General features: G+C 42.3%; 1 protein-coding gene across 1 annotated transcript in view; it reads right to left on the reverse strand.

Annotated features, from left to right (window-relative positions):
• LOC124289235 (FK506-binding protein 15-like) overlaps positions 1 to 20,625 on the reverse strand; it is a 64,733-nt gene that overhangs the window by 8,201 nt on the left and 35,907 nt on the right. The window contains 9 exon segments of the mRNA XM_046725840.1: positions 11,449 to 11,590; positions 11,955 to 12,062; positions 12,773 to 12,964; positions 17,232 to 17,324; positions 17,838 to 17,891; positions 17,893 to 17,991; positions 18,617 to 18,688; positions 19,278 to 19,361; positions 20,056 to 20,192. Coding sequence (XP_046581796.1) covers positions 11,449 to 11,590; positions 11,955 to 12,062; positions 12,773 to 12,964; positions 17,232 to 17,324; positions 17,838 to 17,891; positions 17,893 to 17,991; positions 18,617 to 18,688; positions 19,278 to 19,361; positions 20,056 to 20,192 — 981 coding nt within the window.

A 20,625-nucleotide genomic window follows, 5' to 3' on the forward strand; every position in this document is an offset into this window, starting at 1 on the left:
CCCACACCTTAAACACAGCAACCCAATTAATTTTTTAACTTTTATAATAAAAGAACAGTTTCAGAAAACAGAAAACCCCATTGCACTATTACTTACCGCAGTGAACAGTTGCACCATACAATGAACATGCATATGCACAGCACGTACACACTTAACTCCAATACAAACACATTCCTTGTTCAGTAGCTGCATGACGTCTGTCTGCTGTGTTTAACTCTACACCGTAGCTGTCTAAAATAAAACTGGTCTAACCTGGGATTGTTCCACAATAGCCACCCACCTATCAGTCTACAGCTCCCACTCAACACAGTAATGCTGAGGAATATTACCTTGAATTTCTGCATCCACCTCAACAGGTCATATCGAGGAATATCTACCAGGTGGGATATATGAGGAGATATATCCTTGACTTCACACCTGACTCTCACTGTGCAGTGGTGCATGTCACATGTCACATACTCGACCTCCATGGACTACGGGACGGGAATGTGGTAGTGACAGGCTTGACTGGTTTTGAATGTCGGATCTCATGAATATTCATGACCTTGTGTTCCTGTTTCGGTGTTTGCTGTTGAGGGTTGTTTACATGTTGTTTTCATACAAGATACTGACAATGAGTACCAATAAAACATTGTGTGCCGTGTTGGGATACATTGAAAGCAAGGTAATCAGGTGTTAAAAGTTTGATGTAATGTAGAAATTCCTTGGCTGGGGGTCAGTGTGGGGTAGGTATAATGTAACAAACTTGAATATTGTTTCCAGACAAAATCTCTTCAGACAGATCAGACAGTTTTAAGAAATAAGTGTGAAAATACAACCTCTGAGGTGAGTGAGTGAGTGACACTGAGAGAGAGAGTGGATGAGAGGGAGAGAGTGAGGGTGGGTGGGGTGAGAGAGAGAGAGAGAGAGAGAGAGGAGAGAGAGAGTGAGGGAGGGTCGGTGGGTGGATGAGTGAGTGAGGAGAGAGAGAGGGTGGGTGAGAGAGTGAGTGAGTGGAGAGAAGAGAGAAAGAAAGAGAGGGTAGGTGGATGAGAGAGTGAGTGAGTGAGAGAGAGTGGGTGGGTGGATGAAAGTGTGAGTGAGGTGAGAGTGAAAGAGAAAGAGAGAGTGGATGATGAGGATGAGTGAGTGAGAGTGTGGGTGGGTGAGAGTGAGTGAGGTAGAGAGGAAAGTGAAAGAAAGAGTGAGAGAGTGGTGGGATGAGTTAGTGAGTGTGAAAGTGTGAGAGAGAGAGAGTGGGTGGGTGGATGAATGAGTGAGACAGAGAGAGTGAATTGAGTGAGTGAGAGAGTGAGTGAGTCAGAGTGAGTGAGAGAGTGAAAGAGAGAGTGTGACAGAGAGAGTGGGTGGGTGGATGAGTGAGTGAGTGAGTGAGTGAGGCTATTGTTGCTTGTATCTGTTTGATGTATGAGGACAGCCTGAAGGTAGATAGTTATAGCTGTATTCTACATCCACAAGCATATTCACTGACAAGCAACCATTATCTTGCATCTGATCACTTATGCAGAATATCCTGTCATGCCAAAGGGATGCAACTGCCTCCTCTCTGATCAACTCACTTCCAAAACTGATATTAGATCTGACAGAGCAATATTACTGTCAGAAAAACTTCAAAAATGCACACTGCATAAAATAATCTTCTTCATACAATGCAAATTCTACCTATTGAAATTTTGACACACTGACATCAACAAAAACACATCATTTAGATTCAGTAAATATGGAAATAATGTGGAACACAGAATCAATAGAAAATCATAATTTCACAAAAATGGAAAGTAAGACCAAATATTACCGAATAATTATGAATAATTGAAACTCTATTCTGAATAAAATTGCCACTCACAAATAATGTCCAATAGAGCCCAGGGAATTGTAAACTGTCATATTTTGTTAAATAACCATTTCATCCCGAAAACCCAGGAATATGAACTAAGCACTTAGATTTGTAACACTAAGTTAAAATCTAGATGTAGATGCCTTGTGAAATAAGTGTGTCTTGTAGTCAGTGCAGACCTCAGCTAAAGGACTGGCTGGGATTTGTGTCTGAGACAAAATAAATTAGCTGTCAGCACTGAATGATAACCTTTGTAGTCAAGGCAGACCTCAGCTAAGGGAATGGTTTTGATTTCTTTTCGAAACAAAGTCTGCAGTCAGCACTTATTTAAAAGTGAAACAAATTCTCTGCCATGAAGAGCCAAATATCACTTTATCTTAAACAACATCCTGCAAATCCAGTGTTTCTTATTTGTAAAACCTAAAAACAAAATACTTTCACTGAGCTTTTTCAGGATCAGATTACATTTACCAAACACTTTCCTGTGCCCCTTCAGATCATTACATTTTTTTCTATTAGTGTGCTTTCTCCAAAGGGGGCAGAGTGATGCTTTAATCCAGATTCATTGGATTTAGTGAAACGTTTCACAACATACTGTGTAAATGGCTTGGCAACATATGGGAGTCGTGACTACCAAGCACATGCCCTACATTCATCAAATTGATTTTCAATACAGCTGAGTTAAATTCCTAGGTAAAAATTGATTTTGTTAAACAAACTGTTAAAGATCTATACACATGTTTAGTGAGATATCTGGTTAAGTCAGATACATATAGGAGTTTATATAAACGGTGTAAATAAATGGTTATGTAAGTCATAACTGCTGGACAGGGATAAAAAAATGGAAATTTTAATATGAATTGTACATTTATATACTTATCCTATCTCACGACTTGCACCTTTGACTTTCAGTGGAACGACTGTAAACTTTTTTCCATAGGCCACCTTGTTCATTCGCCCGTGCACTCCATGCTGCTCTCCTTAATTAGCTTCCTAGTTCCTAATGAAGCTTGGACTAATTGCCCATGTGGCTACCTTGAATGATCATTCTCATCTTGGAGCCAACGTTGTAATCTGAGTAGTGGGGAGGCCGGGCGGCCATCGCGTGAGATAGGATAAGTATATAAATATACAATTTATAATAAAATTTTCAAATTTTTAAACTTATCCTATCTCACGACTTGCATTTATCCCACGGTTGGACGGCGGGCCACAGATTACCCTTCTGTCTGGACAGTGCGAACAGCTAGTCTTGGAGCTGTGTGGACTGATGATGACAACCGTAGATAGCAATGTACAAGGGAGGCCTGTTTCGCATGCACGCAACTCCTATGCTTGTAGTGGGTTCTCCGGAACCCCTTGGCTTACTAAGCACAACGACTCCCAGGGAGATGGGTGCTCCCGAGCGATGTGGTGTTCGGCCGCAACCTTGTACAATACAAGGGACGCAACTCGGCAAGTAAGCCTCGCCTCGCCATGATTTACAAGGTACCCCCGTAATTAAAGTCTTGCGACTAGAATCGGGCCAGCCCCTGCTTCAAGAAGGCCCCCCAGACACCGACCGAGGCGGGTGAAAGAGAAACACAACTCGGCATCTCCAAGGTTTAACGTTCAGTTCCGGGCAGCATCAAATTGACCCTCACTCCTTTGCCTAAGCTTAGTCAAAGGATGTGCCCGGCAACTTTGGAGGCAGAATGCAACGAAATCCACTGGAATTTGGGAGTGTCACACTTCACTGATGTAATTGCTCCGTGGATTAGAGGTCAGTAAGCGTGAATGTCGAACACCTCTGCATCGTCATACTGATTGTACCTCAGGTCCGTAGGGCCACGCTAGGTGGCCGTATTCCGATGCCTTGGTATGGAGGCCAAGTGAAGTTGTTCTTAAACCCATATAATGAGAACAAAAGGTTGAGATCCAGTTCAACTTTTATTCAGTATATACAAGGAAGTAGTAACGCGAATGCGGAACCGTCTCTCATCTGCGTTGTTGGGCCGATGTAAGCTGCTGAGCCAGTACAAGAGGTCCGAACTGGTGTAGTCCCTGGACATCCGTGACAGACAGGTCTCACAGGTAATGTGAAGAGAAGACTGTATCAGAACGCCAGAAGCAACCTTCCATGATAGCGGTCAAGGAGCAGTTGCTATGGAGGGCCATCATCGAGGCTAGTGCATGAGTCCCATGAGGATTGGAAGCGGCTGGAGGAGGCAACCCTGCAAAGGTGTAGGCTCACAGGATCGTGGCACGCATCCAGAAGGCCAATGTGGTCCGGGAACCTCAGTTCTTGAAGCGTTTGACAAGGGTATGAAGAGGCGCTTCCGTAGCCGTCGACGATCCTTGGGGCAGCAAGTTAAACGTATAGAGCCCTAACTGTGCGGAGTGTCAAATCTTCATTATCATCAGGCCCAAGAATGGTGGACAATGGGGGAATGGTAAACATCCGGTCCGGTTGCCCTGGCAGTTGGTTTTTCCCAGCGGAGACCCAGGAAAGCCTTGCCATGCTTCTTCCGCTCGAACTGCACCCGATTGACATCAAGAGCATGCAGTTCAGATATACGAGCAGCAGTAGCAAAAGCTACCAGGAAGAATGTCTTGAATGTCACTTGTTCGAAGTCCTTGTCTTCTAAACATTCATAATCTGCAGAAATCATATGACGAAGGACGACGGACAGATCCCAGACCGGAGGTCTGAACTTCCTGGACTGGTCAGAGAGTCTATAGGAGCGTAGTAGACTCTGCAACTCGGGAACAGTGGAAATCTTCGTGCCCGTGGTGGTAGCCAAAACCGAGTTGAAGGCGGCTAAGTAGGTAGCTAACGTAGTACCCTTGAGTTTCTTAGTAGTGCAGAGATGCTGGAGAAACTCGGCAACGACCTGAGCCGAGGTGGAAGTGGGAGATGCAATTCCCCTAACCTTGCAATAGTCTTCAAACTTCTTCCACTTGTTGTTGTACAAGGAATGGGTCGAAGTACGATGCGCTGAAGTGATAGCTGTGGCTACTCGGCGAGAGTAGCCCTTAGCTATGAGAGACCTCTGAAGATGCGCCAAACGTGTAGATTGAGGGTCTGAGGTGACCCGTGGTGCAGTTCTGAGTGAGGTTGAAGAAGTAGGTTGTCCCGGTTGGGAAGCGGTACTGGGTTTGGCTATGCCAGGCTTCTTAGGTTGACAAACTAACTTCTGGCCAGAAGGGTGCGACCAAAAGCAGTAGTATGTTGCTGGTGGCCAAAAGTTTCTGTATTACTTTTGGTAGCACAGCTGGAGGGGGGAACGCGTAGGCATTGAGACCCTCCCATGATATTGCCAACGCGTCGAGGTCCCATGCCAAGGAGTCTGGGATTGGTGATACAAACTCTGGAAGTTGGTTGATGAACCTTGTGGCGAACAGATCTATTTGAGGCCGTGATAACGGGTAAATCATCGACTGAAAGATCTGGGGCAGTAACTTACACTCTGTCGGGGACGGTCGGTTGGATCGGGACAAGGCATCGGCGATCACATTTTTTTCACCCCGGGAATGTGTCTGGCTCTGGCTACGATGTTGAGTGAGTCGATGAGATGGAAGAACCTGATCACCCATTGTAGCAGATTCGCCGAGCCTGTCGAGCCTAGATGATTTATATACCAAACCACTGTCGAATTGTCTGATTGGATCAACAGACTGGTTGATTGAAGCTCTGTTGCCCAATGTGAGATGGCTTGAATTACTGCCTTGAATTCTAGCTCGTTCATATGAAGTACCTGTTCATCGAATGACCACAGCCCGGCCACTTGGTGGTCGAGGAAGTGAGCTCCCCAACCCATGAGGTATGCATCGACGAATAGGTGATGAGTCGGTGCAAAGGGCATCATAGAGACTCCGGCGCAAACATTCCGTTCGCCGAGCCACCATTGAAGGACTGGATGAAGCGGTTCTGGAAGGCAAATTAGTTCCTTGGGGTTGTCGGCCTGAAGGTAGGGCGTAGAAATCGCTGTATGGCCGAAGTTGGAGCTGGCCTCTGTACGTTAAGGCTTGAGCTGACATCAGAAGGCCCAGTAGCTCCTGCCACTGTCGTAAGGTTCTCGCCTGAGACAGTGCTGGAGGAATGCATTGCTGAATCTTTATCCACCTGTCGTGAGGTACGAACATCATCCCCTGACGAGTGTTGAACAGTGCTCCGATGAATTGGAGTTTCTGAGTCGGTATTAGTTCCGATTTCGCGATGTTCTACAGCCACCCTAACTGTCTGAGCAGCGTGGAGGTTAACTGTAGCTGGTGAAGCAATACGATCGGATCCTGTTGAGCCTGGATGCAATCGTCTATGTAGCTTTCGAAGGTGATCCATTGAAAGTGGAGGAAGCTCGTTATGGGCTTGGTAATTCGGGTAAAAAGCCACGGGGCCGTGGAAATTCCAAATGGTAGGACTTTCCATCGGTAGTGATTCCCGTTGAACACGAGGCGAAGGTACTTCTGGTGTTCTGGATGTATCGGAACGTGAAGATAAGCATCCTGAAGATCTAGGCTGATGAAGAAGTCTCCCTTCTTCAGGATGGTGCGTAAAAGGTTGATCGACACCATCCTGAAGTGAGGTGGTGGAAACAGGAATCGGGCATTGAACAACTTCATATTGAAGATGAGCCAGAGTTTGTTGGAATTTTTCTTTGGAACCAAGAAGATGGGGGAGTAGAATCCTGGAGTGACGGGCGATGGACCTAGGAGCTCTATCGCGAGTTTGTCTAATAGCGTACCTATTGTGGATTGCAAAGTCTGAAGCTGGTCCACAGCATATGAGTGATGAGCCGGATGCGACGTCAGAGATGGACTGCCAATAACGGGTAGCTGATAGCCGTGAAGTAGCAGGTTGGTGACGTACGGATCTTTGAGGATGGTCCAATTCGGGGCGAAGATCTGCAATCTCCCGCCTACCGGAGTGTTGTAAATCGGAACGACTGGGGGCGGGAGGTCCCAATCAAGCGATTGTCTCAAGCCGTCATTGCTTCCCGGAGCTGGTCCCTGGGCCAGAGTTGGTCCTGGGGGGACGACGGGAGGAACCACCATGGCCAGATCTGTTTCCTCTGCCACGGCCTTGAGTGGATGCGCCACGAAAAAGATAGCGTAAATCCGGATTGGTAGGGGTGAACTGTGCAGTTCGATGCTGTTATAATGAGCCCTGGAGCTGTGACTTCTGTATCTTTAACAGTTCAATCGAGACTTGAAAGTGGGTTTCTTTATCAACTTTATTAGATACTTCTTGGATGCTACCATTGAAGAGGGAGTCAGTAAACCAAGGCTGGCGAAACAGTTCTGTTTTTAAATCGCTCCTCCCATGAAGAGATGTTAAGGGGTCCACGTCGGCGAACAGCAAGAGTGTAGCCCAAAAAATGAGACAACTGATCCAGGATAATTTGGAACTGGTCCAGAGCTAAAGTCATGCATCCTTGGATGTAAGCGTCTTGATCAGAGTAAGTATGCTCCAGAGTAGTGTTTACAGCATCGACTGCTGCAATCACGCAACTAATAGATGGCAACGTCTTTCTCACGGCTGAGTACATGTGAGCCAACTCTCGGTCCACAATAAGGTAGGGCGAAGCAGCTTGTTTGCCACACAGGGTTCCAATATCCTCATCAACTATTGGAGCCGTAGAGATTTTTGTTAGGCCGTAGACATGAGAGGTAGAAGGATTATATCTGGGAGCAGAGAATCCGTCCTTAATTCGTTTCAGGCTCTTGAAACCATAATTTAGTGTACTGGATAATTTCAGAATACAAGGTCGAGGTGGTAGGATGATGGTAGACCAATCCCGGTTCCTAAGAGTATAAGAGTGATCCAGGTCATCTGTTGAAGTACTCAAGGGAAGTTGGATCTTCTCAACAATCCAAAGGAGTACCTGAGGTGTCTCAACTGCTGCAAAGCTACCCCCAGGGGTAGATAACTCAGAGTGAGCGGGAGATGCAGGCATGGCTATTTGGACTGGATCAATCTCAGGAGGTGGACCAGATGAAGAGCCAGAACGTCGGTCAGAGGAACTGTATCGAGATCTCAACGTGGTAAGAACCGAAGTAGGTTGGTAAGCCGGTGATCTGGATTCCCTAGTAGGGCTAGGTGATCCGATATGATATGAAGAACTAGTCCGGGTCGCTGTAGTTCTAGTTGGTGATCTGGTTCTGAAGGGAGCTCTGGTTCGACCATCTGAATACGATCGGCCATGAGATGTGGATCTGTACTGTGATCCCGATTGGTCAATGGCTCTGTAAGGTGATCTAGATCGTATAGGTGACCTGGGTTGGTAAGATGATCTGGATTTGTAAAGTGATCTGGACGGATTCGATGCACTAACTGGAAACTGTGATCGTGATCTGGATCTATAAGGTGATCTGGATCGAACAGGTGATCTGGTTTGCAGTTGGGATCTGGCTTGATTTGGTGGTCTGGATTGGTTAGGTGATCTACTTTAATGTTGTGATCTGGATCGGTTCGGTGATCTGGATCGGTCTGGCGATCTACTTCGATGTTGTGATCTGGATCGGTTAGGTGACCTAGATCGGTCCGGTGATCTGATTCGAAGTTGTGATCTGGATCCATTCCGTGATCTGGATCGATTAGGTGAACTGGATCGGTCCGATGATCTACTTCGATGTTGTGATCTGGATCGGCTAGGTGATCTGGATCTGTCCGGTGATCTGATTCAAAGTTGTGATCTGGACCCGTTTGGTGATCTGGATCGGTTAGGTGATCTGGATTGATCAGGTGATGTGGATCGTAGTTGTGCTCTGGATCGTGACTGTGATCTGGATCGATCTGGTGATCTTGATCGGCACGGTGATCTAGATTGGGCTTGTGATGGTGATCTGGATCGTGAAGGTGATCTAGATCGTTGTGGTGATCTAGAATGATGTGACGATTTGGATCGGCGATTAGGTGACGAAACCTGAAGTGTTGATTCATGATGAACGTCCCCCGGCCACGGTGTTGTAGCCAGCTCCGTCCGGTTCAATGAACTGTGGGGGGACAGTTGGCTGGTTGAATGCGGTTGGCCAGGCTCCAAACAAACTGAGACAGTCGAGGGAATATGTACCGATGATCTGGGAGATGATAGTGTCGATCTGAGGTCCGCTGGTAGTGTAGATGGGACAGGCAACGAAGAATTGTCGATCACAACCACCCGCGAGTGATCTGACGCTATGGATGGAGGTGATTGATGCGTACGTAATGGGTGCCGAACATCCTCAGATAAGTAAGAATCTGATGAAGAGTCCATAAAATCCTCTTGAACCACAGACGTCTGCTCTCTTGCGTGAAGGTACGATTTTCTGTCGCTGTAACTTGATATGCTTGGTGGGAGTGGGATCAGATTCTGTTGATTTCCTGTCCCTATCGGCGATTCTCCGGAGCAAACACGAAGGTAGGCCTTAAAATCCTCATCTTTTAGTGAATTACACTTGCCACATCGTTTGTTCCAGTTACATTGTCCAATATAGTCACTGCAAGACGAGTGAGGGTCAAGGGACGAATAATTTGTCTTGCATTGAGCACAAACTTTCCTTTTCCTTGACTGATTATCAGTTTTCCCCATGATGTTAGGGTGAAATAATGTCCCTAATATACAGCACGTCCACACAGTCGTGCGACAAGAAAGAGAATGATCATTCAAGGTAGTCAAGTGGGCAATTAGTGGAGCATGCTGCAAGCTTTATTAGGGACTAGGAAGCTAATTAAGGAGAGCAGCATGGAGTGCACGGGCGAATTGAACAAAGAGGTCTATGGAAAAAAGTTTACAGTCGCTCCACTAAAAGTCGAAGCAAGAGAGAGAGGTGCAAGTCGTGAGATAGGATAAGTTTAAAAATATGATAAATATTTATTAATAATACAGATTGTGCAGGGAAAAAAATCTATCCCACTGTTCAGGAGAACTGTGTTAGTAAACAGAATTTTTCGCGCGTTTAATTTCTGAAATACAAACATTTGCGCAAACGTGATTGTTACTGTGTGAAACACGTTGAGTTGGGCTTGCATGAGATGATTTCGAGGAGTTTTTGGATATAGCTGTTAAGACTTTGCACTTGAGCGGTCATGCTTTCAACGATCTCTACTTAAAATTAGTATTAGAACTTGACTGGCGAGAGGTCGTATATTCGATGGCCTATCGTTACATTCGAATCAGAACTTACCAGCTGATAGGTTGCATTTGCATTGTCTATCCCCCTAGATTTTTTTTACAGATTACTTTTTATGCATCAAAGTATTGATATAACACTCTTTTAACATCGATAGTGCCCCCTTATTAAGAAAAGTTAACTACGTCCCTGCTATCATTAGTTTTTCGTTGTAGTCACAATAGGGCGATATCGTTGTGAACAGTGTACCAACTGTATGTACATACATTTAGGCAAAACAGTGTTGAGAGTTTATTTTATGGAATACTGTGTCACACCTACGTTGTTCGCAACACAAGACAGTGGGACTATTCTGCATGGGCGGAAATGGGCTTCACACATTGTACCCATGTGGGGATCGAACCCGGGTCTTCAGTGTTACGAGTGAACCAGTAGGCTGTCCCAGGGAAATAACATCGGTTTAATTATCTATCACCGTACATTTGTGAACAATATCTTCTTGTTTAACCCTATGAAATTATCTTGATTCAAGTTTTTATTAAACTTAAAGTTGGAATGGTATTCTTGGTGCCATGTTTTTCTGTTGGTTGTTTCACGGAACACTCAGCAATATTCCCTAAACGACTGTGGTCTGTAGACAGTGAAATCACGACCAGACAAACCAGTGGTTGACATTGTGAGCCACCATCTATACCATCTGGTTACAATGACATGAAATCCACTAACTGACTATCTGATCACTTAGTTTTCCACTTTGGTCACTCAACTGCTCACCACAACTTAAGTAATCTATCCATGACTCCTAGCAGTGATTTCGAGTGTTCATTCTTCTCAAATTTGAGTGAAGACTTTAAGAGAGACATAAAAATGCCTGATCAGTTAACCATTTGGTCACCTCTCTCACCACCCCCATGAATAGTGTAATAAAGTACAGTGCTGTACCCCTGAACTATTATGCTGTTCTGAACTATTATAGTTAAAGCATGAGTGAGTGAGAAAGTTTAGTTTTAAGCCACTTCATCAATATTCCAGCAATATCACGGTGGGGAGACCAGAAATGGGCTTCACACATTGTACCCATGTGGGGAATCAAACCCGGGTCTTCAGTGTGATGAGCGAACACTTTAACCACTAAGCTACTCCACCGCCCTAGTTAAAGCATGAAGATGCATGATTGGTTAGCAAACATTGCCCTGTTGCTGTTTAATTGTGAGTCTAGCTCAGATTTTTTTTCCGTTGAAAAAGTTAAACATAATGTTTCCACCAGTGATGTTAGTCGACTGAAGAAACTGCAAACCAGTTAATGGTGTGATACAGGGTTATTTGTATTATAGGAGACTGTACCATGACAAAGACAACTGACATGCTTTGTGATGTTGGTTACCAAGGCTATGATTGATTTTCAAGGGTGTAGATTAGAATGGTGAGATGTAATGCAAGAAGTGTACTTTATCACCTGAAAAAGTACTGCCGTGACTTTGATCTTTCCACAAAGCATCTTAGAAAAGCAGATAACATACCTGGAACGGGTTTATGTGTCTCTTCTTCTTCTACATCCTCCTCTTCTTCCTCCTCCTCTTCCTCTTCTTCATCGTCCTCTTCTTCCGTCTCTGTCTTACCCCCCTCAGACTGCTGTCGCTGGACCAGCTGTAGAGTTGTGGTCTGGAAGAGTGAGAGTGAGTGAGGTATATTCTAATGCAGCTCTAAACAACATTAGTTATATCACAACATGTTTGACATAGGTTGAAATCCTGAAGTGATTCAGTCATTTGACATTTATCGATGAAGTCAAACCCAGAGGCATGGGTAAGTTCTGAAAAGATTAGAATCACCACACTGATAATATTGGGATTCAAACCATTATTGATCCAACAAAGGGAAACAACTCTGCATATCAAACTGCTCTGCCTGACTGTGGGCACTGCTACTCCTCCATTGAACATACTTTACATTGACCACTGCATGCTATTCTAAAGAGAAGGAAAGTCCAAACTAATTCATGTCTTGAGTTTTCTGTAATTGTTACCTTGATGGCGTTGAGGATGGCATTGAGGACTTCTTCCCCTGTGTACGACTCCTCCGCATCAAACTCCTCCCTCAGTCCACGATACACACTGTTCATGATCTTCTTCACCTGTAACATTATACAACATAATTACTGGGGCGGTGGGGTAGCCTAGTGTTTAAAGCGTCCGCTAGTCACGCCGAAGGCCAGGGTTCGATTCCCCACATGGGTACAATGTGTGAAGCCCATTTCTGGGTCCCCCGCCGTGATATTGCTGGAATATTGCTAAAAGCGGCGTAAAACCATACTCACTCACTCCCACTTAATTACTGCGTCCAACTTCATCCATTTCCGATGTGCTTGCCTGCGCTATAGTGTGCAGTATTCTTGAATGCAACATTATACTCAATTTCAAATCACCTCTCCTATAACTGATTTTGTTTTGTTTGTCAATCCAGACAATCCAGTAATCATGAGCATCAATTTGCTATGAAAACCCACAAGCTATCATGTGAAAATTACCTGAAGATTACATTACAACCCATTTCACATCAACTCTCCTACGAACACTCCAACCCATGAAGGTCCGGGTTAGATATTGATCTTCAGTAACCCATGCTTGTTGTAAGAGGCAACTAACGGGATCGGGTGGTCAGGCTCGCTGACTTGGTTGACACATGTCATTGGTTCCCAACTGCGCAAATCGATGCTCATGCTGTTGATCACTGGATTGTCTGGTCCAGACTCGATTATTTACAGACCGCTGCCATATAGCTGGAATATTGCTCTCACTCACTCACGAACACTCCATTGCACACAGACCCTCAGTCTCTGCTCACCTCTCCCACAACATCGGCAGACACGGGTGCCTGGGCTCCACCAGAGGGCGCTGCAAACTGCTTGAGTTTCTGGACCTGTACCATGAGGCCCTGTATCCGCTCCTCTGCCCCATCCCGCTCCTCCTCCAGCTCACTGATGCGGTCCTCGTACCTCTCCTTCATCGCCGCAGCCTGACTCCGCAGGTTGTCATACTGTCAAATATATACACACAAGTAAGTTGTCATACTGTCAAATACATACACACAAGTAAGTTGTCATACTGTCAAATACATACACACAAGTAAGTTGTCATACTGTCAAATATATACACACAAGTAAGTTGTCATACTGTCAAATACATACACACAAGGAAGTTGTCATACTGTCAAATACATACACACAAGTCAAATACATACACAGGGAAGTAAGTTGTCATACTGTCAAATACATACACACAAGTAAGTTGTCATACTGTCAAATACATACACACAAGTAAGTTGTCATACTGTCAAATATATACACACAAGTAAGTTGTCATACTGTCAAATATATACACACAAGTAAGTTGTCATACTGTCAAATATATACACACAAGCAAGTTGTCATACTGTCAAAATCACATACACACATACATACACACAAGTAGAAGTTGTCATACTGTCAAATACATACACACAAGGAAGTTGTCATACTGTCAAATACATACACACAAGTAAGTTGTCATACTGTCAAATACATACACACAAGTAAGTTGTCATACTGTCAAATACATACACACAAGTAAGTTGTCATACTGTCAAATACATACACACAAGTAAGTTGTGCTGTCATACACACAAGGAAGTTGTCAAGTAAGTTGTCATACTGTCAAATACACACAATAAGTTGTCTTGCTTTGCTGTCAAATATATACACACACAAGTTGTTACTGTCAAATACATACACACTGTCAAATGTCAAATATATACACACAAGTAAGTTGTCATACTGTCAAATACATACACACAAGTAAGTTGTCATACTGTCAAATACATACACACAAACAAGTTGTCTTGCTGTCAAATACATACACACAAGTAAGTTGTCATACTGTCAAATACATACACACAAGGAAGTTGTCATACTGTCAAATACATACACACAAGTAAGTTGTCATACTGTCAAATACATACACACAAGTAAGTTGTCATACTGTCAAATACATACACACAAGTAAGTTGTCATACTGTCAAATACATACACACAAGTAAGTTGTCATACTGTCAAATACACACACAAGGAAGTTGTCATGTCAAATACATACACACTGTCAAATAATACATACACACAAGTAAGTTGTCATACTGTCAAATACATACACACAAGTAAGTTGTCATACTGTCAAATACATACACACAAGTAAGTTGTCATACTGTCAAATACATACACACAAGTAAGTTGTCATACTGTCAAATACATACACACAAGTAAGTTGTCATACTGTCAAATACATACACACAAGTAAGTTGTCATACTGTCAAATACATACACACAAGTAAGTTGTCATACTGTCAAATACATACACACAAGGAAGTTGTCATGCTGTTATACACACAAGTAAGTTGTACTGTCAAATACATACACACAAGTAAGTTGTCATACTGTCAAATACATACACACACAAGTAAGTTGTCATACTGTCAAATACATACACACAAGTAAGTTGTCATACTGTCAAATACATACAGTAAGAAGTTGTCATACTGTCAAATACATACAAGTTGTCATACTGTCAAATGTCAAATACACACACAAGTAAGTTGTCATACTGTCAAATACATACACACAAGTAAGTTGTCATACTGTCAAATACATACACACAAGTAAGTTGTCATACTGTCAAATACATACACACAAGTAAGTTGTCATACTGTCAAGTAAGTTGTCATACTGTCAAATACATACACAAGTAATACACAAGTAAGTTGTCATACTGTCAAATACATACACACAAGTAAGTTGTCATACTGTCAAATACATACACACAAGTAAGTTGTCATACTGTCAAATACATACACACAAGTAAGTTGTCATAGTTGTCTGTCAAATACATACACACAAGTAAGTTGTCATACTGTCAAATACATACACACAAGTAAGTTGTCATACTGTCAAATACATACACACAAGTAAGTTGTCATACTGTCAAATACTGTCATACACACACAAGTAAGTTGTCATACTGTCAAATACATACACACAAGTAAGTTGTCATACTGTCAAATACAAACACACAAGTAAGTTGTCATACTGTCAAATACATTCACACAAGTAAGTTGTCATAAGTTGTCATGCTGTCAAATACATACACACAAGTAAGTTGTCATACTGTCAAATACATACACACAAGTAAGTTGTCATACTGTCAAATACATACACACAAGTAAGTTGTCATACTGTCAAATACATACACACAAGTAAGTTGTCATACTGTCAAATACATACACACAAGTAAGTTGTCATACTGTCAAATACATACACACAAGTAAGTTGTCTTGCTGTCAAATACATACACACAAGTAAGTTGTCATACTGTCAAATACATTCACACAAGTAAGTTGTCTTGCTGTCAAATACATACACACAAGTAAGTTGTCATACTGTCAAATACATTCAGACAAGTAAGTTGTCATACTGTCAAATACATACACACAAGTAAGTTGTCTTGCTGTCAAATGAATACAGTTTAATTACTTGTTTACTGTTAAAGAAATACTGGTTCCCATTGTATTTCGCAGCCAAACAAATTCTGCAATTAATGATTATAATTTTTGCAACAACATTTGATAATTCTGCACACAATTCTGGACACTTTTAAGGTTTGTTTTCATGGTTGACTTATTGTAGCCATTTTCATGATCAACTTCATATTGAACAAGTGTTTGCCACTGATATGGCAATGTCCCTGCCGCTTAAGAATGGAATATCTATATTTACTACTTTTTATTTTTTGGTCACATATAAGATGCCTTGTATAATCACCCAATGTAGGCTGTCAACATAACTGAAAACATTGGGTGCAATGTTTTATGAGATATCGCGTTTAAATAAGTTTGAAAAGCTGTCAAAGTGTTGTGGTGACCTTGCAGATAAAGTCAAGGTCACCCAAATAAAATGGTGTCTGCATAATCCCCCAAAGAAGGCTGTCACCAAATCTGAAGACATTAGGTACAACAGTCCATCAGAAGATGATATCAGTTACTTAAAGTCCAGCTTTGATTTTAACAAAGATGGTTGAAAAAAAAAGTGACAAAAATAGTGCAAAGAAAATAAGGCAAGGTCACTTGCAAAGGCACCACTTTGGCATCTGCCTCAGCATATCTGCCAAGTTTTGCTGAAAAGATATTAAGAAGTTTTCGAGTTGTGTCTGAAACCAAACCCACCCCCCCTTTGAGAATGTCTGTAGGCTGTCACCAAATTTGACAGATATTGGATACAACAGTGCATGAGATATCTCACTTGAACAAAGAGTTTGCTGAAAGTGTTCAAAGTGTCCCAGTTGTGACCTTGAAAATAAGGTCAAAGTCACCCTAATCAGTCCTGTTGTCTGCATAAAAATCCCCAATGTAGGCAAAATCAAAGGCACCAATTTAAAGACTGTTTGATATGTACAACAGTTTTCTTGAGATGAACGGTTCTTTGAGTTATGCAAGAATCAAGACGTACCCTCATTTGGGCTGCAGAATACATACTGAAAAATAAAAATGCCAAAAAATCTGTAAATAGCAAAAGTGCACAACTTTAGATCACATGTGAAATTCTGCAGCAGTGCAGCATATTGAATGTTCTGCAAATTATTCCGTGAAACCAAACCATAGAATCACGACTGACTGAATCGCTTCCTGAGTTTGGTAGCAAAATGCACCACCTTAGGTTATGCAATATTCCAGCAACATTTGAGTTATGGGGACACCACATTGCTTCACACATTGTGCCCATGTGGGGATTTGTGGTGGGTGTTGAAGATGAGGTCAAGGTCGCTTTAATCGATTGGGTCTGTGTACCGCCCCAATGGAATCATGTCACCAACAGTGGAGACATTGGGTACATACAGTTTGAAACAACTGTCAAGAATCGGTCAAAGAAACCAGGGCAACTGTACACTTTGCCTTCAGCCACAAGAAAGTGAGCCGAATATCCAAATTTTCAAGCTTTTTGAAACCCCTGAGGTCCTGTTCAGTGACTGAGTTTGACATGTCTACAAACTGAATGAAAGATAAGGGCTTAACAGACTAACGAAACTGGGGCAAATTTTGATTGGATTGAGCCTTCTGCTACAAATCCAACTGAATATCCAAAGTTTCACTTTTCTGAAACCCCTGAGGTCCCTTTCAGTGACTGAGTTTAACATGTCTATGTTAAGAACAATAAGTAGCTGCTAAGGTTCTTCTTCAAAGTAATCATGATAGTCAGCAGTGCAGACCTGCTGGAACACCTCACCTTGTCCTTCCACATGGAGAGATCCTCCACCTGCTCCTCCAGTTGGGACACTCGCTGCTCACTTGAACCACCCATACTCTTTGCCGTCTGCAGCTGCAACACACATGTTACCATGGTTATGGAAAGATAACTTTCTTTTGACAACCTGGGTATTTTCATCATGGCTGCAATTGCTGATTTGTGTATGAACATATTCAACATACATTTCAACATTGCCAAGTCTGAACATATCCATCTGCCCCAAAATATCTCCCCCTATGTTTGTTTGTATGTATGTTGTTTAATGCCACACTCAGCAATATTCCAGCTATATGGCAGCATTCTAAATATTCGAGTCTGGGTCGGACAATCAAGTGGTCAACAGCATGAGTGAGTGAATTTAGTTTTACGCCATACTCAGTAATATTCCAGCTATATGGCGGCAGGATCAACAGCATGAGCATTGATCTATGGAAACAGGATATGAGGACATGTGTCAAGCAAGTCAGTGAGTCTGACCACCCGATCCTATTGGTCACCTCTTACGACAAGCATGGGTTGCTGTAGACCAATTCTAACCCAGATCGTTATAGGTTTCTCCCTATGTCTGTTCACAAGTCACCCTACCTTGTTCTCAATTTCCTGTATCTTCTGCTGCAGTTCCCGCTTCTCCTCCTGTACATCCCGTCAAGGCTCGGTTGTGTTTGTCCGACGCCGCCTTCAGCAGCTTGTCACACTTCTTCTGCCACTCTCCAGCAATGTCCTCCTCCAGCCTGGCTGCCTGTGAGGGTACATCAATACAGTGCCACAAACCGATCAAAGAGCAACAACAGTCCAAAGACTTTGTTAAAGGAATACCAAGTTGTATGGATAGTCAACTTCTTTATTGCAATGCAGGCGACGTTTACAGTGCAAGGGCTTGATAACGGTGTTAGTACCTACACTGAAACGTCGCACTCATTGCAATAAAGAAGTTGACTATCCATACAACTTGGGCTTCCTTCATCTATACAACTTCTAAAATGCCTCTCAAAGAAGACTTTGTTAAAGTTGATTTAGTTGTACGATGGCTTTGTTGACACACTATCACAGCGCATTTGAATATTGTTGAGCCTAGTCAGGAACCACCAACTCCAAACCTTTTCCACATTTTCTTGCATAGCTTTCGACAGTACCCTGATGCTGCCTATATTTTAGCCAATAGGGAAAATCTGTTACCATAGATAAAACATTAGTTTTGTTCATTTTGCAAATTGAAAATACCAAATAAAAACAATCAAACGAAAAAGTAACCATCCAGGTATATATTTTTTGACTGGCTCATATGGAAGACAAATATGGGGTTAGAACATCAGTGTTTATGGGTTAGTTCACTCGCTGAGTTGAGGGTCCATACAGTGGCCTACCTTATCAGCAGCCTCTACATCTACATTTGTCTTCTGTTTACGTAGCCGGTCTCGTAAAGACTGGATATCACCCTGAATACGAACAATGTTTAACAATAAAGACAATGGTCAGTTATCTTATGTTTGCATGCATGTGTGTTGTAGCAATCATCATAAGAATACTCCAGATTCAGTGACACAGAGCACTGTAGCTCACTTGAATCTTTCATTGAAATTTTCTATCATTAAAGTGCAAATATATAATAAGGTATTATGACAGTTGTTTGTACAGAGCTGTTATTATCATAACACATATATTAAATATAATAATTATAATAATAATGTGTCCATTTATATAGCGCCAAACTCCACACTAGGTATGCTCATAGCGCTAACAATCAAGGCACAGCACATTATTACCCCGGATAACCCGAAGCTGCCTGTTAGGCGCTAGAAGGTTATAGTCATATGACTTTTTTCCACCGGGTACCCAAATACATGTTGATTGATTACTTTGTGTCTGAAATATGTCATATTATACAAAAATATGGCAAGCATAATCAAAATCCATATTCATTATTCCTGGTACATGATATTTCTTATATGGAAATGTGAGTGTAGTAATCTTTATATGATAATTCTCCCACTGCTTCTATGTCAGAAAAAAGAATGTCATATTTACCTCTAAACTGATCTTCATATCTTCCATTTCTTCTTCCAGTTTTCGCCTCTCCTCATTTGTCTTCCTCTTTCTGTCATTCAGATTCTAAACAAACATTCCACATGTAATAATCCACACTCCGGCACAGCGTTGACTAACATAACATCACTGCCAGGCTAATTTGCATATCACGTGACCGGACTTTTCTCTTGTTTGTAATCAAACGCGCATATTCATAATAAGAAGAGAGTGGGCTCACGAAAGCTTTTCAGCGCTCTCTTCATAATGTTTTACATTGTTACATATATATTCTTCCACAACTGCGACAGTTAGGTCTATGGCAGTACATATTTAGATATCAAAGTGGCTGCACCGTTTGCTCTCCGTCGGCTTCGATGACTGCACGTGGAGCCGTACAACCTATGTAAACAAAGGATCGCTACGCAAATCGAAATAGTGTTACATGTTTTTGGATATTTTCTCAGTGAAACTTAACCATTCTATTAAAGATGTTTAGTTAGATGTGTAGACTCGTCAAAAATAAAAGAGTAAAAGAAATCTGTACATTATATTGAATGGACATTGCAAGATGTGACGAATCGTCACATTTTTGTGGCCTGTGGCAGAGGTACTATGCTGGCTTGCCGCATGGAACTCTGGGTAGGAGAGTGGTAATAATCATCAGAAAGAGGACTTATTTAGTGTATGCTGTTTGATGCTGCATTAAGAAATATTCCAGCTGCATAACTATTCTGCTCCTGGACTTGATCAGTTACAACTTGAATAGTTAAGTGGATACCTTCTCCATTGTGTTGTAGGCGGACTTGAGGTCGGTCTGTTCTTCCTGCATGTTGTTGAGCTGGCTCTCTAGAGTCTTCCTGTACTTCTTCTCCTCTCGTAGCGCTGTAGACATGTCCTCGACACGCTTCTCATCCTCTGTTTGGTTATAAAGACAGTGAAGCATTGAAGAGGATACTTTGCAAAGAGGTGGATCCAGGAATTTTAAAAAGGGTGTACACTAGGGATCTGATTGTTATAAGAAATGGATGTAATTGTTTCAAACATGACAAGACTTGAGTACCTAAGATGAAAACTGTGTCTTTTTGTTATAGCATTATGTCTGTCTAAATGTCTTAAGAAACTGTTTCTCTTCAATGTCTGCAACATGTAATTAATGTCAATATGGTAGTTGTCTCCCTTGGCCAGGTACTTGATGTAGGACTTGGTCAAGTAATTCCCACCTGTGCCTGAGAACCTGTGCACACACTATTCGTAAGTCAGTAAGAGAACATTGTACTTCCCAACCTACAGTATTCCTCTCAAAGAAGAAACCCTTGTTGAGTTTTTTATTCATAGGACAGGTGACCAG

This window comes from Haliotis rubra, unplaced genomic scaffold, assembly GCF_003918875.1.
Source record: "Haliotis rubra isolate DU_JTF1 unplaced genomic scaffold, ASM391887v1 Scf437, whole genome shotgun sequence".
Taxonomy (NCBI): Eukaryota; Metazoa; Mollusca; class Gastropoda; order Lepetellida; family Haliotidae; genus Haliotis; species Haliotis rubra.